Here is a 25,521-nt window from a genome sequence, read left to right on the forward strand (position 1 = left end):
ATTCAATCTTTTTCGTTCCAACTTAATGAGTCCGATTGTCTTATCGTCCTTGGGGATTTTCATCATCCAAATATTTCCTGGTCTCCATCCGAAGACTCTAACCAGATGTTCCCATCCATGCAGCACGATTTCGTTAATTCTCTGTCCGACTCATTATTGGGTCAGGGAAACGGCATATGAAATATCATAGGTAGGATTTTAGACCTTCTCTTTACTACCGACTCAACGAACACTCTAGTCCACAGAGGTTCCCCTCTATCTTTTCTCGTAAACCTTTACCATCCCACCCTGGAAATGGCTGCCTTTTTCTGTTCCCACCAAATCCTGCATAAAGCCTTCTGCCATATTTTGCTTCACGAGGCCTGATTTTATCTCTTTGAATAGCGCACTTTCTCTGATAGCCCACCACTAATGCATTCTACAGCACTGTTTTTTCCATCTTTCTTACCTTTTTTCCATTAGTTTCCCCTCTCAGAAATCTTTCTGGGCCTATTTGTTTCACTCCGCGGGTAATAAACCTAGGGAATATAAAATCTAGTTTATATAAGAGGTTTAAACTGTCTGGCTCGCAGTCAGATTTTTCAACTTTAAACGAGATCCTAAACAATTATTTAAATTTATCAACTCTAAGCATAATTCCTCACAATATTTTTTGCCCTGCGCGGCCTTAATTGGGACCCTTTTCTTCATCTTCCTTTTTTTGAGAGTTGGGTGCGTCTTATTAACTTGCACTCTCTTGAAAGCCTTAGGATTTGTTATGGAATTCTCTTTCTCCATAAACTTTTGATAGTTGTGCTTCCAAAGTCAAATATTCATTAATGAATAATTTAAGTTAACTTTCTTCTGTCTTGAATTGTATTGAATTCTGCCGGCGACGTATGTAGGTAGTCCACGTCATAAGCATTAATATGCGCAAGGTGTAATGACATATGTATGTTCGTCATTACGTTCGGCCAGATCTCTTTATTACTTTTACCTGTAATCCAAAATGAATAGAAATTGTTAAATTGCTACTTCCCGGACAAACATCAAGTGATCGACACGACATCACAGCACGTGTATTTAGGCAAAAAACTAGGTCCCTGATGAACGCGTCTTTGGAGATACTGGATGTATTCAATCGAATGACAAAAACGAGGCCTGCCACATGCACACATTCTTATTTGGTTAGTGGAAAGAAGTCAACCGGACCAAGTTGAGATATCATCTATGTACTGAGATTCCCGATCTCGAAGCCGATCCAGACCTACATGACGTCAAAATTACAAATATGATTCATGAACCGTGTGGCGCAATCAATCTCCAATTATCTTGCATGGTCGACGGTAAGAGTTTAAACTTGAAACTTTCAAACGATATAAACGCAAATTAACGGGGGAGACCATCACTGGAAGCAACGGTTATCCACTGTATCGGCGTCGACGACAACGGGCGAACTATCGCAAAAATGGGAAAAGTATGGATTTCGTTGTCGACAACAGTTGGATTGTTCCACATTCGCCACTTCCCTTCCGAACCGTTCAAGACACATTGCAACGTTAAGTATTGCACTTCTGTAAAGTCCATAAAATACATTTGCAAATATGTCACGAAAGGAAGCGATATGGCGGGTTTTGGCATCCAATCGTACAATACCAACGATGAAATTGCGCGCTATTAAGTTGGCCGTTATTTGAAGTGTAATTAAGCGATTTGGCGTACATTTTCATTCCCTATTCATGAACGTCATTATACTGTTGTGCATTTGGCGGTGCATATGGAGAATCGTCAAATGTTCAACGTGAACACTTACAGCGACAACATTGACCAGTTTCTTTGCGATCTGCCAAAGCGATCCATTTGCACGAAGTTTTCTTTACTGTCACTCTATTACACTTGGAATGATTCATCGAAGAAATTTCAACGACGGAATTATAGCGATGCAGTTCCTGGTTATCCGGATGTGCGCTCTACTCATTCTCTTGGTAGTATGTTATCAGTTCATCCAAAGATTTATGAATGCGTGAGCCAACGTCATTTGAGTCACAACGCACTGTGAATGGACCAAAATTCCCAATATATTGTGCTACATGTGAAGGACTCAATTTACTAGAAAACGATACACATTGGGATACGACAATCGAGGAAGCTTTTATGTATGCATTTCCAAGTCAGTTACGCACATTATCTGATATCAGCATTTCGACATAATCTCCATCGAACCCATCTAACCTTTGGCACAAATACAAGGATAATCTGTCAGAAGATATTTTACATCAAAATCGTGTAGGTTCCAGAAATACCGATCTTGAAGTGAAAGAGGAGATACATACATAATCAAGCTCTTCGAAGACATGTGTTACATGCGGTAGTTTATTATTATGACGCATTTAATCGAGAATTGGTACGGGAACGTGAATATGATCACCAGGAATTAAATTTAGCTGTTGAAAAAATGTACCCCTGTTGAATCCTTATTTCCTGGATGACCTCTCTCTAATTTTTCTGCTTCTGCTTCGATCTCACACCATTCTCACAACAGCACCCGCCGTTATATTTCGTTCCCTTCTGACAGGGGGGCGAATACTGGATGAGGAGAAAGAGAGCGAGAATGAATAAGTAAATAAGGACTAACGTAGTCACTGAAATTTGATTTGTTCATTCTGGCTATAATAATTATCCGATTTGATTCGACAATCTGGTCGATATGGTCATTCTCTTCGATTCTGAGTTTTCGGTATTCTCATATCTTAACGAGGGGGAACGTTGTGAGTTGCTGCGGACACCGCAACTCTACAGTTATACCCGATACTAAGTCAGTATGGCCAAAGACTATACAATATTTTACAGTCTTTGGTATGGCTCTCCTCCGGCAGACGCCGCTAATATTAAACGACACGACAAAGAGTGCGAGAGAGACAGAAAATCAGTCTGAGCGTGACGTCGGGCGCTGCGTAGCCACTGCAAATTGATTTCTTGCTTTTGGCTACAAAAATGATCCGATCTGATCCAGATTCAGCAACCTGATAGATATGGTCATTCTCTATTATTCTGCGTTTTTAGTTTTCTCGAATCTGCAATATTGTGGATGCAACAAATTTTCGTCCTTTGTGTGGGCGGAAGGGGGGTGGGGCGAAATTTTGAGATATACGTTTTATAGTGTGATCTAACAGAAGTGTGGATACCAAATTTGGTTCCTCTAGCTCTTATAGGTTCTGAGATCCTTGAGCTCATATTTTGCAATTGGCAAAACCGACCATGAAACCTGTGTTTTAGAGAGAGACAGAGCGAGAAAGAATGAAATTGTTTTCTTGATTCTGGCTATAATAATTATACGATCTGGTTCAGATGCACTCTAGAAGATATAGTCATCTTCTACGATTCTGCGTTTTTATTTTTCTCGTATCGTAGAAATTGTGGATGCCACAGATTGTCGCCCCTTGTGGGCGGGGCAAAGTTTTGAAATATTCTTGTAGCAGTGACATATCACAGAAGACTGGATCCAAAACATCGTTGCTCTAGCTCTTATAGTCTTTGAGCACTAGGCGCTGAAGGGGACGGACAGACGGACGGACGGACAAACGGACAGACGGACGGACGGACAGACAGACAGACAGACAGACATGGCTCACTCGACTCGGCTTTTGATGCCGCCATCAGTATGGCTCTCCCCCGGCAGACGGCGCGTACATTGAGCGACAAAAAGTGACAGAAAATCAGTCTGAACGTGTTGTCGGGCGCTGCGTGGCAACCGAAAATTAATTTGTTATTTTGGCTATAAAAATAATCCGACTCGGTTATTAAACGCGACTAAAAATTTATAAGTAATTAAAGGTACATTTAAAAAAAAACTGCCAACATACTTTTAATAACCCGGTCCCAACAATTTTAGGTGGATTGGGAGCAGAAAATATCAAACATTTTACATTTAATTCGGTTTTCTATAGGTCTTATGCAAGTAGTCCTAGAGATATGAACATAATACTGACTTGGCTTTAAGGCGACGAAAACATGGACATCAGTCTATTAAAAAAATGCATTTCCATGCGTACAATAAGTCCTGTCCTTGACCCTTTGCGTCTCTATACATAGCCAGAATACTCGTATGGTATACAAGTGCAAGTATACGTTTATTGTATGCAGGCTAAGGGTGTTCTTTGTTGGACAATTTTCTAGTTAGTCAATTTGTTAGTGGACCCCAAATTGGGTAGTGCGTGTTTATTAAGACGAAGGGTTTACTCAAACTAAAATTGGAAAGGCCGGCATGGCATTCCTTTATAAAAAGTGTTCAATATTTTCATTTAAAATTACAACATTTCCCAAAAATCAAAATTTGAACAGCCTTACAGGCTTGCCCGAAATTATTTTCCTTAGTTTTCTACAATTTAAGCTATTCACCCAATATTGTTTTCTTTTTAGAGTTTTTTTTTTGTGTATTTTCAGAAGAATAGTAGGGAAAATTAATTATACATAAGTTGGTGGAATACCTTAAAAGAAGTGATACTCCTTGGAAAAACCATTGAGAATTTGTACACATTATATTAAATACCGAGCTCTCTGGGTGTATATCCATCGAGCCAACATACGCATTTCCCTAAAGAAGGCTGGATAATATCGATGGCACTCATCCTCACAAAACGGAATGTTAGGTGTTCCGTAAAAAGCTTCAAGCCGTTCAAATCGGCAGTTTCTGATAGTTTCTTTGGTCCAACTACAAAGGGCCGAAAATATGGCTATCACCGGGCTGCAAAGTATCTTCACTAAGGTAAGCCAATCCGAAAAATCCATTCCGATTGGCTTAAGGCAAAAATAGTTTTCAACACCTAGGCATGGAAGTCCTCTTTTTTCTCAAAAACCTTTCAGAGACGACGGACTGCAACGGAGGACAACCATTAAAACACAGCTGCTGTCAGACGGTTCCTTCTGTATACTGTGCGGGATTGGCTATTGGTCACATGACATACCATGAGATAGAGACATCTTTGGGCATTAAAGTGACCCCAGTACATTCAAAATTGCATGAACCGATGGCCGCCAGGAAGAATTGTTCTCGTGAGATAAAGCATAATTTGACATTTTCCTTCCCAGATTTCAGAGACTAACAGGCTATTATATCACACTGTTATAAGGGTATTTCACAAACTTTCCCCCAAAAGAAATTAAAATGCTGTAGCCATCGGCTTCGATACCGATTCTGGCGCTTGGTGTAATTACTTATAACATATATTGTATAAGTTACATAAATTTTAAGCTCACATGTATAAAAATAAAGCATTGCCGCGGCTTAAAACGTTAAAATGTGTGTGTTGTTAAAATGTGTTTCTCTAATGCCAACAATTTTGTTTAGCCTATGTTTTCTTCACACAATACGGAAAATAAAGCTCGCCAGCTGAAAAATAGCATGAAATCAAAGATAGCAGCCAAAAGGCAAACGATTGAATCAATAAAAGCTGCTTGTTTGGTTTGACTATGCAGCTCTCATCTCTTATTGTTGTGCCCGACTTAAATAAAGAGATTAACAATTATATATATAAATGGGGACATCTAACAAAATGTGGACAAATAATTAAACTAATTCTATTGTATCGGAATCTAAAGGTAAAATGGCGGCACCTCATTCGATTATCCATAGATTAACAATCGATACCTTAATCGACGCCCAATTAATGTAACTATACAATAAAAACACAAGGAATAAAAAGTCAAAATTTCGGGAAAAAATGTCTCAATTTTGAATTTGAGAGCTTTATATTTTCTAGACGATAAGCTTCAGCTACAAAATGTTCGACCAGCATCAATGTCTTGCATAGTGGAACAAACCTCTGCTTACGAATGAGCTTAATTTTTTATTTTTATTTTTGCTGCTATTTCGTTGGTTTAAAAAAGAGGGTTTCCCTTATTTGTTTTGTGTCATATTCGCATGTGCGTACACAGTAAAGACAGTTCAGTTCCGAAGTTCAGTTGAAGAGGACCAAGAAACAATCCAGTATCTTAGATTATATGAAATAAAACTGATGCACTGAATATTTTTTCATGTAAAATGAAAATAATTTAAAAACAGTAGTTTTTTTATATTTGAAAAAGAATCCGTCCACGTCATTTACAAAGTGGATCTAATATTCGAGCGTCTACTGTACTCATATGGCGTGGAGTAGAGACTAAATAGTATTTTCAGACGAAAAATTATGCATTTTATAAGCGATGATTTTAGATAAAAAGTAATTGTTTGGTACAATATCATTATATTATTATATATATTATTATTATTATAATATTATCCGGAGATTATAGTCAGTCTTATAGCCGCCCCATCAATCGAACGGCTTTTCGCTTCTGAAGTCAATCTCAATTAGTATGTACATATGTATCTAGTACATACATACATACATGTACATGTATGTATGTACATTCATTCACACTGGCAAAGTATGCAGGAACAATGCTTTGAGGCATTGCGGATTAAATTCATTATCTGCTGCCACTCACGGCATTATAATCGGGCATATAAACGCCATTAGGGCATTAAGTGTTTTCATCTTTCTGAATAATTTAGGCGAAGCTCAGAAAACGAGGGAAATCAAAGTCCACTAAGACACGAAGTACCACTGCGATGAGTGCTGAAGGGAACGCAGGTCAGGCTGGTCTATAATTTCTCGAGAGTAAATATTTTATTAACAACTTCTGAGAAGAGCCAATTGTGATGTGATTTAAACAATGGAATAGATGCAACGAATAAAAACATCTTCATGAAATAAATTGGAAAACTACATTTTGGAATAACTTCAAAAATGTAGTCTCCATGAGCTCATGGTGCAATGATGTCTAAGTGCTAAGCAATGCATACATATGGTACAATGTACATTATACAAAATAATTTTAGCTTAAAGTTTATTTTACAAAAATGAAAAACCAAATATGTCTTATTTTTTTATGTTTTATTATCAGAGTTGGTGTCATCATTTTTAGTCTGTGTTTTTCTTTTGTATACTAAGACCCTGCATAAACGCGCAACAGAATCGATTCGGTGGGCTTCGGGATTCGCTTCGTTCGGTCCGTTAGAATAAGGTCCGCCGAATAAGGACTGAACAAAGCAGGTAATAATACCCGATATTCAAAATGAGAATTGGGCTATATTAGATTTATGGAAAAGTGGATGTGTGTAACGTCCAGAAGGAATCGTTTCCGACCCCATAAAGTATATATATTCTTGATCAGAATCAATAGCCGAGTCAATTTAGCCCTGTCTGTCTGTCCGTCAGTCCGTCCGTCCGTCTGTCCGTCTGTCCGTCCCTATCAGCGCCTAGTGCTCAAAGACTATAAGAGCTAGAGCAACGATGTTTTAGATCCGGACTTCTGTGATATGTCACTACTACAAGAATATTTCAAAACTTTGCCCCGCCCACTTCCGCCCCCACAAAAAGCGAAAATCTGTGGTATCCACAATTTCGACGATACGAGAAAACTAAAAACGCAGAATCGTAGAAGATTACCATATCTTTTAGACTGCAGAATATGAATTGGATCGTAAAATTATTATAGACAGAATCAAGAAAACAATTTCATTCTTTCTGGCTCTGTCTCTCTCTAACACACAGGTTTCATGGTCGGTTTTGCCAATTGCAAAATATGAGCTCAAGGATCTCAGAACCTATAAGAGCTAGAGGAACCAAATTTGGTATCCACACTCCTGTGATATCGGACCTCCGCCCTCCGCCCCCGCAAAGAACGAAAATCTGGGGCATCCACAAATCTTAGAGACTATTTAGGCTGGAGCAACCAAATTTGGTATCCGCACTCCTGTTAGATCTCACTATAAAACGTATATCTCAAAATTTCACCCTTCCCCCTTCTGCTCCCACAATGGACGAAAATCTGTTGCATCCACAATATTGCAGATTCGAGAAAACGAAAAACGCACAATCATAGAGAATGACCATATCTATTCGGTTGCTGGATCAGATCGAATCATTTTCTCTCGCACGCACTCTTTGTCGTGTCGTTTAATATTAGCGGCGTCTGCCGGAGGAGAGCCATACTGACTTAGTATCGGGTATAAATGTAGCGTTGCGGTGTCCACAGCAACTCACAACGTTCCCCCTCGTTATGCTTATTTTATAGTCTGCTGACGTGACATCCCATCAAACAGAATAATTCTCGTACAATTCAATTAGTTTTATCGTTTTCTCGTGATCAACTTGCTGAAAATTGTTTGCATCGTGTGTACCTAGCTTAACTGAAAAAACCTACTTAAACTAAAAAACGAATTTAATATTTGGTATAATAACCAATCTTTTTTAATTGCGTCGCTTAGGTGCTTTGGCATATTTTTTATGATTTTTTGGGTACATTCATGGCCAATTTTGGGCCACTCTTCCTGAAGCTGTTTCCTTAACACGGATATGGGCGATATTCGCGTTTTGTGTACACGTCGGTCCAACTAACTCACAAATTTTCAATAAGGCTTAGATCAGGCGATTGGGATTGCGTTGCTATGATTTTCGGGCAGTTATTTAGCAGCCAAAACCTTACTTGATGAGACTTATGTTTCGAGTCTTTTTCTTTCAAAATTTTCATGCTATGGTCTTAGCTCATTATGCCATCAATGACATCAAAATTTCTCACTTCTTTTGCGGAAATGCAGCCCCAAATCATAACATCATAACGATCTTAAGTGATTCTTCTGCACCTCAGTATTTGGTTTCCGCCAAAGCACAGTCTTACCGTTACTGCCAACAAGGTTAAACTTGTTAAACATCCCTCCAGCCTCAGTCCTTTTTGTAGTACTCCTAGGCAAACCTTTTTTTTTAATTTTCGGTTTCGCTCACAAAGCAATGTCCTTTTTCTTGAAGCTCGGCCGTTGTACCCTTGTTTTTGTGTGGTACGTCGAATGGTTTGGGCTAAAACAGTCTTTCGTGGTCGGCAAAGAGCTTAGCATTTAATTCCGGAAGTCAAACTTAAAAAAAAATACCGAATATTAATGTCATCCACTGTACGTCGTTTTAAAAACTCGAACCTGATGGAAGGCAGGATTCGTAACGATCGAACGCATTAAAGGGGCATGAGTATACATAGCTGTGAATACTGTGGATTCATGCAAGGCTGTAATATGCCGCAACATGCTGCTCACTGAAACAATAGTCATTTTCGATTTTCATTGCGATTTTCTTAGTTTCCATTTTCGAAAACGTTAGAAAATTCTCTATCAGATGCCTATATTCAAATTATCCAAAGCGCTCACTCAGAGTTTGACTTTGGCCAGCTCTTTTCTGCTTTCCACTGTTCATCCGTTGTGAAGACGTAGGCTAATTGCGCTTGATGTGGCTGCGAACCAGTGCTGACAATGAACTATCTTAAGGCAATGTTTAACATTTTTATACCCGATACTAAAAATGAGTATGGGGGTTTATTCGATTTGTGGGGAAATTGGATGTGTGTAACGTACAGAAGGAAGTTTCCGACCACATAAAGTATGTATAGTCTTGATCAGCATCAATGGCCGAGTCAATTAAGCTATTTACGTCTGTCCGTCCGTCCGTCCCTATGAGCGCTTAGTGCTCAGAGACTATGAGAAAAAGATCAACGACATTTTGTATCCTTTTGTGATATCTCACTGCTGCAATCTGAACTAGATCGTATCATTATTGTAGCAAGAAGCAACAAATAAATTGGCACTGGCTACGAAAACCCAGCCACGCGCTGACTTATTCTCTCTCTCTCTCTCTCTCACACACACACTCTTTGTTGTACAATGTGTGCACCCTCTGGCGGAGAGGAGCCATACTGACTGAGAAACGGGTATAAATGTAAAGTCGCCACCGTAGCAGCGACTCACAACGTTCCCCCTTGTTTCGTTTCCAGCGGTTGAAATGTTTTTATACCCGATACTCAAAATAAGTATTGGGGTATATTAGATTTGCGGTAAAAGTGGATGTGTGTAACGTCCAGAAGGAATCGTTTCCGACCCCAAAAAGTATATATATTCTTGATAAATCATTCTTGATGCATCAATAGCCGAGTCGATTGAGCCATGTCTGTCTGTCCGTCTGTCCGTCCCCTTCAGCGCCTAATGCTCAAAGACTATAAGAGCTAGAGGAACGATGTTTTGGATCCAGACTTCTGTGATATGTCACTGCTACAAAAATATTTCAAAACTTTGCCCCGCCCACTTCCGCCCCCACAAAGGGCGAAAATCTGTGCATCCACAATTTCGACGATACAAGAAAACCAAAAACGCAGAATCGTAAAGAATGACCATATCTTTTAGACTGCAGAATCTGAATTGGATCGTATTATTATTATAGCCAGCACCAAGAAAACAATTTCATTTTTTCTCGCCCTGTCTCTCTCTAACACACACGTAGCATAGGCGGCATTGCTTAGAGTAAAACATTAGCGCCTAGATCTCAGAGACTATAAAAGCTAGAGCAACCAAATTTGGTATCCACACTCCTAATATATCGGACCGAGACGTGTTTGTTTCAAAATTTCGCCACACCCCCTTCCGCCCCCGCAAAGGATGAAAATCTGGGGATATTCATAATAATTCATATTCTCTCTCGCACTCTTTGTCGTGTCGTTTAATATTAGCGGCGTCTGACGGAGGGGAGCCATACTGACTTAGTATCGGGTATAACTGTGGAGTTGCGGAGTCCGCAGAAACTCACAACGTTTCCCCTCGTTTGGTTTCTGATTGCCCCACAATATCAGAAGAATTACATTATGTTGACATATTTGTCAAAACAAAAGGGGGTCCATTACCGAACCAAATTGACTGGCCACACCCGAATTTGAAAGTGATTTTTAATGTTAAAGAAAAAATATAGGTTACGTACGTTGTGGTGGGAGTAGGCATTGAATCACAACATACAAACAACAAATTTATATACTGTATGGTTAGTGGTGGCAGGCAGTCTTTCGTTTCACGTTGCTGAGCTCAATAGATTTTTTGATTAATTGGTTGACAGATGGACACATTGTTAGTAGAAGATGTGCAAACAACTACTTGACATCGTTGTATTGCTGTGCAACTCTGCAAGTGAATGAAGAACAGACAATACGAGATTGCCGATTGGAGAAGAAGGGCGCATTTCAGGGCCCCAGACCGTTCCACGTTACGCTACAGAAAATTGTTCGCATGTGGATTTTTTGCCAATTAGTCGACTGTCACCAGTTAGCGACGACAGGGTACTACTTTTTAGTGTCAGAAGCGGCACAACCAGCAGGTTAAGCTGTTGTCGTAGCCGTTGCATTAGGCTAGATAGTAATCTCCCGAGAGCTGAAAAAATTTGGAAAAAAACTCTGAATACGAATGAAAGAAACCAAGAGGGTTGACTGCAAAACGATGGCTGTGGGCTGAGCAATTAATAGCTGTTAGAGACAGCCGCAACCACTTCCGCGACACTCAGAATGTACAATATCAAATAGACTTCAGAGAAGATAGTCAGGGATAAGAATGAGTCCCAGCACATTGTCTTAGAAAACGCGTTGATTTAAAATATATAATATAATATAATCCAAGCCTTGACCTTTTTCACTTTCACTCTCTTCCCACCAACTGCAACTTGTAAAATAATAAAGATATACCTTTGAAATTTTGTTGGCCTTATGATAATAGTGCAAGGACTTTTATAAAAATTTGTTTTAAAGTCAAAAACTAAAAACAAATATTGTTTTACCTTTTTTGACTGTTTGTTTAATTTACATTTATTTCATTTTTTGATGACTGTAAAAATATAAAAAAACGAGGGCGAACGTTGTGAGTTGCTGCTGCGACCGCAACTCTACATTTATACCCGATACATAGTAAGTATGGCTCTCCCCCGCCAGACGGCGCGTATATTGAGCGACAAAGAGTGTGTGCGAGAGAGAGACAGAAAATCAGTGTTGTCGGGCGCTGGGTAGCGCCTGAAATTTGGTACTTTTGGCCATAAGAATAATCCGATCTAATCAAAATTCGGCAATCTGGTACATATGTATCATTCTCATGATTCTCTATGATTCTCTCTATGATCATTCTCTATGATTGTGCATTTTTGATTTTCTCGTATCTTCAAAATTGTGGATGCCACAGATTTTCCATCTTTGTGGCGGCGGGGCGAAGTTCTGAAATACACTTGTAACAATGACATATCACAGAGGTCTGTATACAAAATGCCGTTGCTCTAGCTCTTATAGTCTCTGCATAGACGGATGGACATACAGACATGGCTCAATGGACTTGGCTATTGATGCTGATATATATATTGACGTTCTGGACGCTACACCCATCCATTTTCACCACAAATTGAATATACCCATATACTCATTTTGAGTATCGGGTATAATTGCCGTCTTGTTGGACACAATATATGAAGCATTTTTTACAAAGTGGCTTCCTTATTTAAGCGAAGGCCCTGACAACAAATACATATGGCCAGAAAAAATGTCCATGAAAAGTTTCTTAGCAGTAACAGCGAGTTTTGAAAAAGATTGTGAAATCGTGTCTGTCCATGTTGGTGTACCTGAAATGACAGAGCATTGAGTTGCAAGGAACAGCAAACTTATTGTTGTTGCTAAGACCATTGGAATCCGAAACGAAAATTCCTATCAGGTCAGTAGTACTGCACAGCCAGTTTTGTAATATCAATAATATAATATATAATATAAGCTCCAAATCAATAAAAACGAGGGGGAACGTGGATTCCACAGATTTTCGTCCTTTTTGTGAGGAGAAATTTTGAGAGATACCTTTTATAGTGAGATCTAACAGGAGTGCGGATACCAAATTTGGTTACTCTAGCGTTAATAGTCTCTGAGATTTGTGAATATTCCCAGATTTTCGTCCTTTGCGGGGGCGGAAGGGGGTGTGGCGAAATTTTGAAACAAACTCGTCTCGGTCCGATATCTTGGGAGTGTGGATACCAAATTTGGTGTCTATAGCTTTTATAGTCTCTGAGATCTAGGCGCTTATATTTTACTCTAAGCAAAGCCGCCTATGCTACGTGTGTGTTAGAGAGAGACAGGGTGAGAAAAAATGAAATTGTTTTCTTGATGCTGGCTATAATAATAATACAATCCAATTCAGATTCTGCAGTCTGCAGATATGGTCATTCTCTACGATTCTGCGTTTTTAATTTTCTCTAATCTTTAAAATTGTGGATGCCACAGATTTTCGCCCTTTGTGGGGGCGGAAGTGGGGGGTGCGAAGTTTTGAAATATTTTTGAAGCAGTGACATATCACAGAAGTCTGGATCCAAAACATCGTTGCTCTAGCTCTTATAGTCTTTGAGCACTAGGCGCTAATAGGGACGGACAGACGGACAGACAGACAGGGCTCAATCGACTCGGCTATTGATGCTGATCAAGAATATATATATACTTTATGGGGTCGGAAACGATTCCTTCTGGACGTTACACACATCCATTTTCACCACAAATCTAATATACCCCAATACTCATTTTGAGTATCGGGTATAAAAAAACAAAAACAAATGGAACGCAGAAACTTTTTATGATGAATCAGCAAAATATATATCCTCCCTTTGCTTCTATCACCTTTTGCAGGCGTCTCGGAACAGACTTCACTAAGCTGTGTATATTAGACAACAGAATTTCTCTCCAGAGTGTTTCACCTCTCAGATTGTTTGATAATGTTTAAGTTCGGAATGATGGCAAAGACGAGTCCCCTACAATGGCTTGCTTGAATTTTAGTTCCTGTTGATGGTAGCATGAATAGAGATAATTATTTGTCCGTCTGTCCGTCCCCCTCAGCGCCTAATGCTCAAAGACTATAAGAGCTAGAGCAACGATGTTTTGGATCAAAATTTCTGTGATATGTCACTACTACAAAAATATTTCAAAACTTTGCCCCGCCCACTTCCGCCCCCTGTGGCATCCACAATTTCGACGATACGATACGTTGTGAGTTGCTGCGGACACCGCAACTCTACAGTTATACCCGATACTAAGTCAGTATGGCTCTCCTCCGGCAGACGCCGCTAATATTAAGCGACACGACAAAGAGTGCGTGCGAGAGAGACAGAAAATCAGTCTGAGCGTGACGTCGGGCGCTGCGTAGCCACTGCAAATTGATTTGTTTCCTTTGGCTATAAAAATGATCTGATCTGATCCAGATTCAGTAATCTGATAGATATGGTCGTTATCTATGATTCTGCGTTTTTAGTTTTCTCAAATCTGCAATATTGTGGATGCAACAGATTTTCGTCCTTTGTGGGGGCGGAAGGGGGTGGGGCGAAATTTTGAGATAAAGGTTTTATAGTGAGATCTAACAGAAGTGCGGATACCAAATTTTGTTACTCTAGCTTTAATAGTCTCTGAGATTTGTGAATATCCCCAGATTTGCATCCTTTGCGGGGCGGAAGGGGGTGTGGCGAAATTTTGAAACAAACTCGTCTCGGTCCGATATATTAGGAGTGTGGATACCAAATTTGGCTGCTCTAGCTTTTATAGTCTCTGAGATCTAGGCGCTAATGTTTTACTCTAAGCAAAGCCGCTTATGCTACGTGTGTGTTAGAGAGAGAGGGCGAGAAAAAATGAAATTGTTTTCTTGATGCTGGCTATAATAATAATACGATCGAATTCAGATTCTGCAGTCTAAAAGATATGGTCATTCTCTACGATTCTGCGTTTTTAGTTGTCTCGTATCTTTAAAATTGTGGATGCCACAGATTTTCGCCCTTTGTGGGGGCGGAAGTGGGCGGGGCAAAGTTTTGAAATATTTTTGGAGCAGTGACATATCACAGAAGTCTGGATCCAAAACATCGTTGCTCTAGCTCTTATAGTCTTTGAGCATTAGGCGCTGAAGGGGACGGACAGACGGACAGACGGACGGACGGACAGACAGACAGGGCTCAATCGACTCGGCTATTGATGCTGATCAAGAATATATATACTTTATGGGGTCGGAAACGATTCCTTCTGGACGTTACACACTTCCATTTTCACCACAAATCTAATATACCCCAATATTCATTTTGAGTATCGGGTATAAAAAAGTGAATAAATTTTTTACATTTAATTCATTTGACAATAAATCACTGTGTAAAGTATACGGAGTAAAATTAGCTGGCAATCATTCTACAAATTTGAAACGTCAAAATAAACATTGTGAAATATTTAGAACGTGCGACAGCGAAGAGGAGGCCGAAATTGAAGTTGTAAAGAATACGAAATTACATATGAAACAAGTGAAGAATCTATTGTAAATTCACTTATCAAAATTTTAACAACTGACGGAAAGAAATTTTTATTCTTGGATAGCGAGCGATTTAAAGAAATTCTTGACCCAATTTATAATGCCATTGGTATGAACTCAAACACGTCGAGAAACTTTATGAGTTTCGTGTCCTTAAGAATCGGTCTTTTAGTGAGTCTCTCTGTGCGAGCGTCACTCGTATCTCTCTTTGTGCGATGTTCGATAAGAAAGAGTCTCACGCACAGCTCAACGGTAAACCGAAACGAAAAGAAACGAAGTCTGCTGTTCATAGAGAGAACGAGGGTGCATGCTCTTATACCCGATACTTAAAATTAGTATAGTGGTATATCCCAGAAAACTAACAAACATGCCTTTTGCATGTACGATATGGTTTTGTATCGCAAAACTCTCGCAAACGAGGTCGCAAGCGAGACAAAAATGAGCTCTAATTCTAGGGTCGCAAAACGCTCGCAAACGAGTGCGCAAGCGGGAGTTTTACAATAGGAAAGTGCGCTGCGACTGCTCTGCCGGTCGAAAGCCAAAGAAAAAGATGCAAGCCTTCGTGTGCCTTCGGTCCGGCAAGCTTCCTTCGGCTGTGTGTTCACGTGTCGACAGATTAGTGGTCGAGAAGTCATTCGTGTTTTTCTTTTGCTACATGTGTCCAGCATTAGAAACAAGTGCAAATAAAGCGTGCGTTCCTTGCGCCGGCATTTAAATTATTTTCGTCGAACTGTGCAGTGCAAAGTTAGAAAATCTACAATCTCTTACGCATTTACTAGAAATTTCTACCAATAGGTAAGTACATTATTAATAAAGAAAATGTCCTCCAAAAGAAAAAGCCGACATGTGCAAAGAGCTACTGGAGATTTTTAGGTTAAATCGAATTATAGGCAAAATATTTCGGAACCCGAATACCAACAAAATGCATTATCTGGCGAAAGTAATGCATTCCAGCTTACTGAAAATGCGGAAAATAATAAATTTCCATTCACTGAACATTCCAGTTAAACTGACTTTAATAATCGGTTAGCTAAGTGGCTGTCTGCTAATAATGTCAGCCATATGGCAGGCAATGCCTTGCTTTTTATTCTGTATAAATCTTTTGATTAATCTCTTTTTTTTCTCAAGATCAAGGAATTAATCGCTATCAATGAAAAAACGTTTTATAAGCTTATAAGGAGCTCCTGGCGACAGATTACAAGCGATGATGTGGCGAAGTTTTTCTCCTGGCGTGGGACAGAATCCAAAATGTGTGTAAGAGGACTTCGAACCACTTTAGCACTAAGAAGTAAGTTTTACTATTTTAGCTTGTGTAATTACCCAATTTTTATTTTTTTATATTTTATTTTATTTTTTATATTTTATATTGTCTACAGGTGCATTTAAACAGAAGCTTGCGCCCGAGGATCAGGACTACGACCATACAACTCAAAAATATTTCCAGTATGCTCAGGAACGGAAGGCCAGATTGGAAAAAAGTGATGGGAAAAAGCTTAAATTGTAGTACATAATACATATGTACATATACATATATCCTCAATATTCATATTAAATTCATTTCATATTAAAAATTAAAAATATTTTTTATTGCGGAACAAAATGGTACCAAAGACTATACAATACCAAGATGTTGCATGAGCGACCAAAAAGCTGTTCTATGGCGGGTCCTAACATTAGAACCCAAAAGGCACGAGGGAGCGCGCGGAGTTTCAATTCCCTTTTCGCCTGTACTTCGTCTCTACCGCGACCCCGCTGCCCATCGGTTTCGTCTGTTCGGCAATTCTGGACTCTCGAGCCTCAGCACCGTCGAAGCGGTGGTCGCGGATCGCCGATGTCTTTGGAGCGGCACAGTGGGACCTTTGGCCGTCTCAGCTTGCTAAATTAGTTAGTGAATATGAGTTCAATAAATATTTGCATTGAGTACTTACATATATATAAACTTTGAGTGCTTCTATCTCCTAAACTAAAACTATCTTGAAAATTCGATTGGAAAATTCTCTATTAGATGCGTACATTAAATTTATTTAAAGCACTCATACAATTTTTTTACTTTTCGGCTGAGTCCCCACTGTGCCGCGCCAAAGACATCAGCGACCACGCTGCCCTACGGTTTCGGCACGCAGACGATTCATATTTTGTTTTTGTATTCTATCTCTCGAGACACACCGACTCGACGCTGACCGAGGCATTGACGAAGCCGAGTAGCATTTCGGATGCGAAGGTAGCGTAAAAGAGAATTTGTTCCTCATGCAACATCTTGGTATTGTATAGTCTTTGGTTATAGAGAGTGGCCGCATCTACCAGATTAACGAATCAGATCTGTTTATAGCCATTGTATTATATTATTATAGCCAGAATTTAGATCACAAGAATTATCAAATCAATTTGCAGTTGCTACGCAAACCTAGCCACGCGATAACTCCTTCCCTCTCTCTCACACACTCTCTGTAGTACAATGTGTGCGCCCTCTGGCGGAGAGGAGCTATATTGAATGAGTATCGGCTACAAATGTAGAGTCGCGGCGGTAAAAACGACACACAAAGTTCCCCTTCTTTTTTTTTCGGCGTTGATATGTAATGACAGCTTCTTTGTAGTGGCGATGCAATTACTGCACCATCAAGTGGCCCCTGAGACACCAGCAGAAGATAGCTGTTAAACTATTATTCGGGGAAAATTTAAACTTGCTAAAAGAACTAAGCATGCATTCAAAACATAAATACTAATACTCACTACGAGAAAGGTATGCTAATATTAGTGATTAAAGAAGAGGATGATTCGCACTTGCGTAGAGTTCTCTCGAAGACAACACCCACCCTGGATTTTCTAAAAAACGTCGACCAGTCCTGGACAGTGTCCAGCAACGAGTCGTTAAACCTTGTTTTCAACATACATTTTTCAGGCTGCGATGAAAAAAGGACAAACTTACCTCAAGCTCTACCTGTTAGTTGAACCTGGTAAGTAAGTAAAATATTTCCTAAATCCTAATGTGAACTTAAGGCCCCTGAATAAAACAGAATATAAATAAAACATAACTAAATTATAATTACTGCAAAAAGCCAAGAAATTACCAGTCCAAAGTTCCCCACAATTTTTTACAATACGTGCCCATTTTATTGAATTATCCATCACATTTGCGATAATTTCCGGCGATAGGCTCACGAATTCTTACAAATGATTTCTTTTAGCTCTTCAGTAGTGTCCAGCTTGGTTAAAAACCAACTGTGAGTTTGAAAAACACCTTAAGAAGCCCGCAACAGATAACTCCGGTGATTTAGCTGACCAGTGAAAATCGCAAAATCGAAAGATCACACTTCCAAAAATCTTCAAATTTTCGGTGGTGGCTTATTCAGCGGACAGACCCATTTAATGCAATTTTATTTTCATCCAAAACAAGCGGACAATGTATCTAGCTGCTTAATACTTTAAATAAATATGCAGGCAATATTCAGAAAGAACACCCTTATTGCCAAGCTTTGCATTCCACAGCATGGCGCACATAAGGATGCCATGCCCCTAAAATAATGAGGGCCGCACCGTATATCATGCAGATGCCCCTTTCTGAAGGGATGCATTAATTTTTCAGCGGGAAAGTGACAAATAAAATAGAAAGAGATTTGGTTACTTCGCATAATTTATTAAATAACACATCAGCCTGGGGTCCGCAGAAAGGAATGTGCAGAAGCCGTGCAAGTCCAAAAATATATACGAATATATAATGTACATACATAAATACATGTGTATACATATGTATGTATATAGATATTTGCATCCGTACATATTTTATTAAGACAGGTTTGCCCAGTCTATAGGAGTTTGCTCCAACACGAATATTAAACGATCCCTTTCAGCTACGTATTTACGTATGCTTGTACATATGTATGTTATTCCATATACATACATATGAATAAACATACACATGTACATATACATACATATACATATACATCAAAATATATACACATACAAATAAATCTACATATATGTACATACATATACACAGACACATTCATATACAAACAGTGGTGCTCATACACTTAAGCCACAAAAACTACACCAAGAATTTAAACGAAAATCAAGAAAAGTTTTTGTTTTACAGCTCCCACTTTTTGTCTCAAATTAGTTCTATATGTCAGTATTCTAAGACAACAATAACCAAGTTATAAAAATATATAGTCAGCGAAACAATTAAAAAGTCTGAAATGACTGAAAGTCAATGTTTTGCAATGGCCACCGCAGAGTCCCGACCTGAACCATATAGAGAACTTGTGGGGAATTCTAAAACATTTCGTTGCCCAAAAAAAACCCAGCAATTAAAAGGATTTGTGCCGAGTTTTACAGGAAGAATGGAAGAAAATCACCCCTCAATAGAACGCACGTCTTGTAATCTACTTGATTCAATACCAAATCGTTGCACCCCTGTTCTTAAGAAGAAAGGTCATCCTAATCGATATGAAAGTAATTTTATTAAAAATACTAGGAATACTGGGCAAATTTTAATTTTTTTAACAATTTTTTTCCAGGTGGCTCAAGTATATGAGCAGGACGTTTTGGAGATGGTTTCAGATTTTGTAATTATTTCGCTGACTATATTTTTTTTATAACTTGGTTAATGTTGTATTAGAACACCGACATATAGAACTAATTTGAGACAAAAAATGGGAGCTGTAAAATAAAAACTTTTCTTGATTTTCGTTTAAATTCTTGGTGTAGTTCTTGTGGCTTAAGTGTATGAGCACCACTGTATTTATATGTTGGCTCGTTAGCTGTGACTTATGCTAATGTCTTTTCATGCAAAGTCGTCTTGACACGCCCGCAGCCTGAGTAAAGTGTAAAAATGTAACCAAAAGCGAAACGGGCTAGACAATAATAAGCACACGAAACGCGCAGACCCCCTTTCCCACATACGCTCCACTCTCTATTCCATTCGATTCCCCATAATTCACGGATAGCTCCCCATTCTGCTGGGGAAGAAATCAAGCTGTACGTAACTTCCTCATTTGATGCTTAACCTCTTCCAAAGCTGCCAGACTTCCCTTCGCCGCAAACAAAGATGCTCCAGCGAGAGACAAGCTGAGCCAAGTATGTTGGAGGAGTGTGCTTCCCTGGCATTGCCTACTTATGCAAATGTATAAAATACTTGGGAGTGCAATGACAGAGCTCATCATTGCAGGCAGACGGAAAACCGCAACAAGCTCTCGCCTCAATGGAAGCACAAATGAGTAGCGGTTTAATTCTAGAATAAAATCGTATTTATTCATATTTACATATACATATGTACATATTTACATATGTATGTCCTAACATGGATATAGTAACACAAATTCCGAAATATTTGTAACTAAAAAAAAATATTTTAAATCAAAGACTATTAAATAAGTCTTTTAGTTTTGATAATCGATTTTGTATCTCTACGCTCAAGAAACACATGTGCTCATATTCCCATGTGAAAAAGCTTTTAATGGACATTCGATAGCTGCAAAGCTTGCAAACGGTTGGGAGTCTTGAACATTTTTCTCTGGAACATCCTACTCGCTCAATCGGGTTCTGCTTTGTCTTTGCACGAACATCGCAAGTACAAAGCCCATCGTGACCATCGAGAAACAGATGGGACAATAGTCTTTGAGCGGTATACTTTCCAAGCTTGCAATTTTTTTTATTAAGTTCTAACAGAATACAAAGTCGGACCCTGTCGAAGCTACGATGACTAGCCAGTGGTGCTCACTTTGGTGGAACTCATGCTTTTTGATTTTACAGCTACATATATCATCTATTTTTTCTCTCGCCCTCTGTTTATTTTTCTATCATTCGTGCTCGGCTAAGCAGCAGTCCCGAGCTGTTCTGACGCTCTCCTTCTATCACCCACTATCGCTCTCGTCTAAAATTTTCTGCTGGGACACGGGCTATTCGGCCCTTCAGCTCTTGTAATTATTCTGCGCCGATCGTCATGCAACCAACATATGTACATACTCGACTTTTTATTAAATCTCGAAAACAAATAAAATACTTTTTACTTTGTTTCATAACAAAAATCGATTTTTTAAAAATGACTGAGGTAGCTCAAGAACATCCAAAATTATGCGGTCAATCGTGCGTAACATATTAAAGGTCAAAGCTAAGTTATTATTTTAATTAATCTGCGCTAGTCCGGTAACTTTTACTCCATGTAAAGAAACTACTTTGAGGATACGATAGCCTAAGGAAACATTTTATAAAAACAACAAAACAAATAAAAATGAGGGGGCCGTTGTGAGTCGCTGCTGCGACCGCAACTCTAATATTATACCCGATACTTAGTCAGTATGGATCTCCCCCGGCAGACGGTGCGTACATTGAGCGACAAAAAGTGTATGTGAGAGTGACAGAAAATCAGTCTGAGCATGTCGTCGGGCGCTGATTTGTTACTTTTGGCTATAATAATAATCCGATCTGATCTAAATTCGGCAATCTGGTACATATGTATAGTCATTCTCTATGATTGTGCGTTTCTAATTTTTTCGTACTATCTTCAAAATTGTGGATGCAACAGATTTTCGTTCTTTGCGGGGGCGGCAGGGAGTGGAGCAAAATTTTGAAATGCACTTGTGCATGTTCGATATCGCAGAAGTATGGATACCAAATCTGGTTGCTCCAGCACTTATAATCTTTGAGATCTGGGCGCTCACTTTTAAGCAAAGTCGACATGAAAAGTGTGTGTTAGAGAGAGAGATAGAGCGAGAGAAAATGAAATTGTTTTCTTCATTCTGGGTATAATAATGATACGATATCGACAGACGGACGGACAGACATGGCTCAATCGACTCGGCTATTGATGCTAATCAAGAATATATATGTATACTTTATGGGGTCGGAAATGCCCAGCAGTACTGGGAGCTAGGCTACCCTAACTGACCAGGGGTACTTTCTTTACTAACCCTTAGCAATGCTTTTCATCATTTCCATTTTAACCCGCAATGTCTTAGGACATGGGGACCAGCGACACCACATCGTTTAACCCCGAACTAGTGATATGGGTACTCGTCTAGTAGCTAGTGAAATGGGTACCCATCTAGTAGGTAGTGAAATGTAGTAGGTTTTCAATCTGCATTTCATGTCATATTTACATTTTTTTATTATTTATTTCATTTTAATTTTTAAATTTACTTAATTTAAGTTTTGCTATTCGCGGTGGTACTACTTCTTAAACAACTTTTTTTTTGTAAGTTGTAAGTTGAAGGGTTTCCTAAGCTGGGCTTCAGCTGATCCAGTCCCTGTCTCTACAGTTATGGCATCTATAAATATAAAATACAAATATAATAGGCATACAAAAAACCAAAAAGCAAATAAGCCTACCAATCAAAACTCCAAAGAAGTTCTTTAAATTTTTCAGTGTCACTTTCCATTCCATTTTTCTATATCACTGCACGACACTGTTTCTCCGCTAGCACGATTATGTTTGGCTGCATATTTGTCTTATACGTTTGCTATACATTTTTAATTTAATTGCTTTGCCTTACTGTTTAAATTTAAATTATTATAATCACTTGGTCAGCCGCACTGATTTCTACAAACGCCAAACGCAAAAGAACATTCCAGCAATGCAATGACCGCAAACAGAAAAGGGAAAGAGAAAGGAAAAGAGCAGGATAGAATCATTTTTAGCTACCTGTTCTCTTCATTTGTCTCTCATGCTTTTTCGTTTCGTAGTTTTCTGGCGAGACATTGCTTCCCAACCGAACTAGTTCGCTGGCTGGTGGGTGGGTGGGTTGTAAAGTATACAGAGCCACATTTTAGTTCAGGCATGGTTAATCGCCACCGCCAGTACTAGAGGGATTAGACTACTGCCCGCTCCCTTCCACCCCCAAAAAGGACGAAAACCTGTGGCATCTACAATTTTGAAGATTCGAGAAAATCAAAAATGCAGAATCAAAATGAATTAAATCAGAACGGATTATTATAGCCAGACGGAACAAATGACATTTTAGTGGTATCGTAGCATGACCACGCCGCTTCCTCATTTTATTTCTGTCTCTCACGCACTCTTTGTCGTGAATTATGTGCGCCCTTTGGCGGAGGGGAATCATACTGACTAAGTTTCGGGTATAAGTATAGAGTCTCGGCCTTAGGAGCGACTCACACCATTCCCCCTCATTTTTAGGCAAAATGTAATCTACCTTTTCTGACAGACTTGCATAGAAACTTCACAAAGGGGATAAATAATTTGGAATGGTATGCAAATTTTAAATCGGCAGTAAAAAGATATGCAAACAAGTCTACCATGAATTGGATTCGTAAAGCTCGTAGGGACCTTGCCGAATAACTGAACTGAGCCCAATGAAAATTACAAATGGTGGAGTAAGCAGGAAGACATACAGAATTTTTTATAAAATTGCCAACACCTTCAAAAGTGCACACTAAATGAGGAGCAGCGTTGAATGGTAGTATGGGATAGATATATATACATATATATGAAGATACAAAAATGTTTGAGAAAATTTTTAAAAATTGTTCTATTTATTTATTGAAATTTATGCATTTTAATTGTAAAGCTGACGGTTATAAACCAAGCTTTGTATAGTTGTGTACAACTTAATTTATGAATCAAGAAAAATATTTAATAACAACTACTACTTTTCAAACATTTTTTGGAGGCCATGCCTCTACCTTTAAGCCTACCATATGCACATATGCACATACTAAGTAGCTCAAAATTTCGCTAGCACATTTTTAGCAGGCATCATTTTCCGTATAGTACTCAGAGAAACTAAATTAAACACTATATACATACATATGTATATATGTATAAAAATATTATATATTATGCTAGCGATCTGACTCCACCAAGTTACAGGGACGAAAAAGAAAACGACCAAGCCTCAAGTCTAGTTCTTAAACAGGATATATTTATCGCAAGCGCCTACGGTTAGAGTTTCTTTTATAAATACTTTGACACAAGAAAAGTACAAATTGCAAGTACAATTTAGTTTGCTGTTGTCTTGAATGTTATCATTACGGGTAATTTGTATACACTAATAGAGCAGGTAGTATGCAATCTGTCCTTATCTACAAGCCGGACGTCCGGGTAAGTCATGAAACCTGCTATGAAACCGATGTTGAAATTCACAAATATTTATGGAGGCACTCACCTGGAAACATAATGAGGAATCCCAGGCCATAAGCCAGCCATATGACGGCGTCAACGGCGGCTCTAGATGGTACGTATGGCTGCAAGAAACTCATTCTGTCCATTTCAATAGAGTTCAATAAATTGGTTGCCCGATTTATGGTTTGCTCGGTCTTATCACCCTATCGTATCACTCGAGCTGTGGCAGCAACGTCTGCTAATTGGAAATCCAAATATTCATCGACAAAGTCGAGGATGCTACCAAAACAAATGTCGGGTCGATTGGCGAAATCAATAAGCCAACCAAATTAGGACTTGGCCGATGGACGAGAAGACAGGCGCTAACAGTTCATCCCGGCAAGTATTTTTTTCTTAACTATTGCTACCCATTTTATATTATTGTAATTTCTTGATGCTCCAGCGATGGGTTGGGAGTGGTGTGGTGTTGTTTTGCTGCCAAAAACTCTGCAGCTTGTATTGTTGTTAATTGTTATTGTTGTTAATTCGGCATACCTTACTTTCGACCCTGCAGGAAGAAGGCGGTCTTTAAATTTGAGGTGCCAATATTCAGGAAAAATTGTTCGCTTTAACCGTTTGGCTTGGAATTATGGCTTGATTCAGCTCTGACCAGGGTCTGTGCGTGGATGTGGGGCGGCTCGGTGGTCTCTCGATCTCTGTCCTTTTTTCAGACTGTCATGACAACCCGACAAAGGATTTTTGTCGACATTTGTGGTAAGTGGCAAGTGGCAAGTCGCAAGTGTCAAGCACCAAGCTATTGCCCTAACTGCCTAGAGACCAAATTGGTACTTTTATTGTATTTAATTTTTCCTTGTGGCAGTTTGATTAGTGAGTAGATGGGTATCTGCAGTATATTACCGGAACTTATACAGAACTGTTGATTACTTTTTCCTGTCTTGGTCCGGATCAGTCGAGGGATATTACGTGAAAATGTTTTGATTGCTTAAGCTATGTCTTACTCAATAATTTCATTTTGTTTGTTTAACATTTTTTATAATGTTCGCTCGATGAAACGTGTTGGCTGGTTAACCACAGTTGGCATTTGGTAGCAAGGCTGCAAGGGAAGTTGGAAGAATATTACAAATAAAATACATATAGTATTTTAAAAAACAAATTCATCTTAAGAGTAAAAAGTGCATATATGTATGTAAATTCAGTCAGGGTATTAGTTCTCGTCATACCTGGGCATTCAACCGTTGCTAGGTACATACATATGTACATACATACATTT

The 25,521-nt window shown here is 39.0% G+C and overlaps 1 protein-coding gene and 1 long non-coding RNA gene across 9 annotated transcripts in view; one reads left to right on the plus strand and one right to left on the minus strand.

Moving 5' to 3' along the window:
- nAChRalpha7 (nicotinic Acetylcholine Receptor alpha7) overlaps positions 1–25,521 on the minus strand; it is a 208,126-nt gene that overhangs the window by 171,773 nt on the left and 10,832 nt on the right. For 6 of the 8 annotated variants that reach the window (XR_004470758.1, XM_033385453.1, XM_033385452.1 and 3 more), the window contains exon 3: positions 24,295–25,344. Coding sequence is in view for 6 of the 8 variants with exons in the window: in XM_033385453.1 (XP_033241344.1) it covers positions 24,295–24,397 (103 nt within the window). In the remaining 2 variants the exon portion in view is untranslated. Of the gene's footprint in view, positions 1–448; positions 519–24,294; positions 25,345–25,521 lie in introns of those variants that run through there. The other 2 variants (XM_033385454.1, XM_033385455.1) reach the window with 2 other exon arrangements.
- Positions 15,764–16,704, plus strand: LOC26532940 (uncharacterized). Its single transcript, XR_004470762.1, has 3 exons — positions 15,764–15,967; positions 16,301–16,460; positions 16,549–16,704. It is a non-coding gene; the product is annotated as an uncharacterized lncRNA (long non-coding RNA).

The sequence above is a fragment of the Drosophila pseudoobscura genome, chromosome X (assembly GCF_009870125.1).
Source record: "Drosophila pseudoobscura strain MV-25-SWS-2005 chromosome X, UCI_Dpse_MV25, whole genome shotgun sequence".
Lineage (NCBI taxonomy): Eukaryota > Metazoa > Arthropoda > Insecta > Diptera > Drosophilidae > Drosophila > Drosophila pseudoobscura.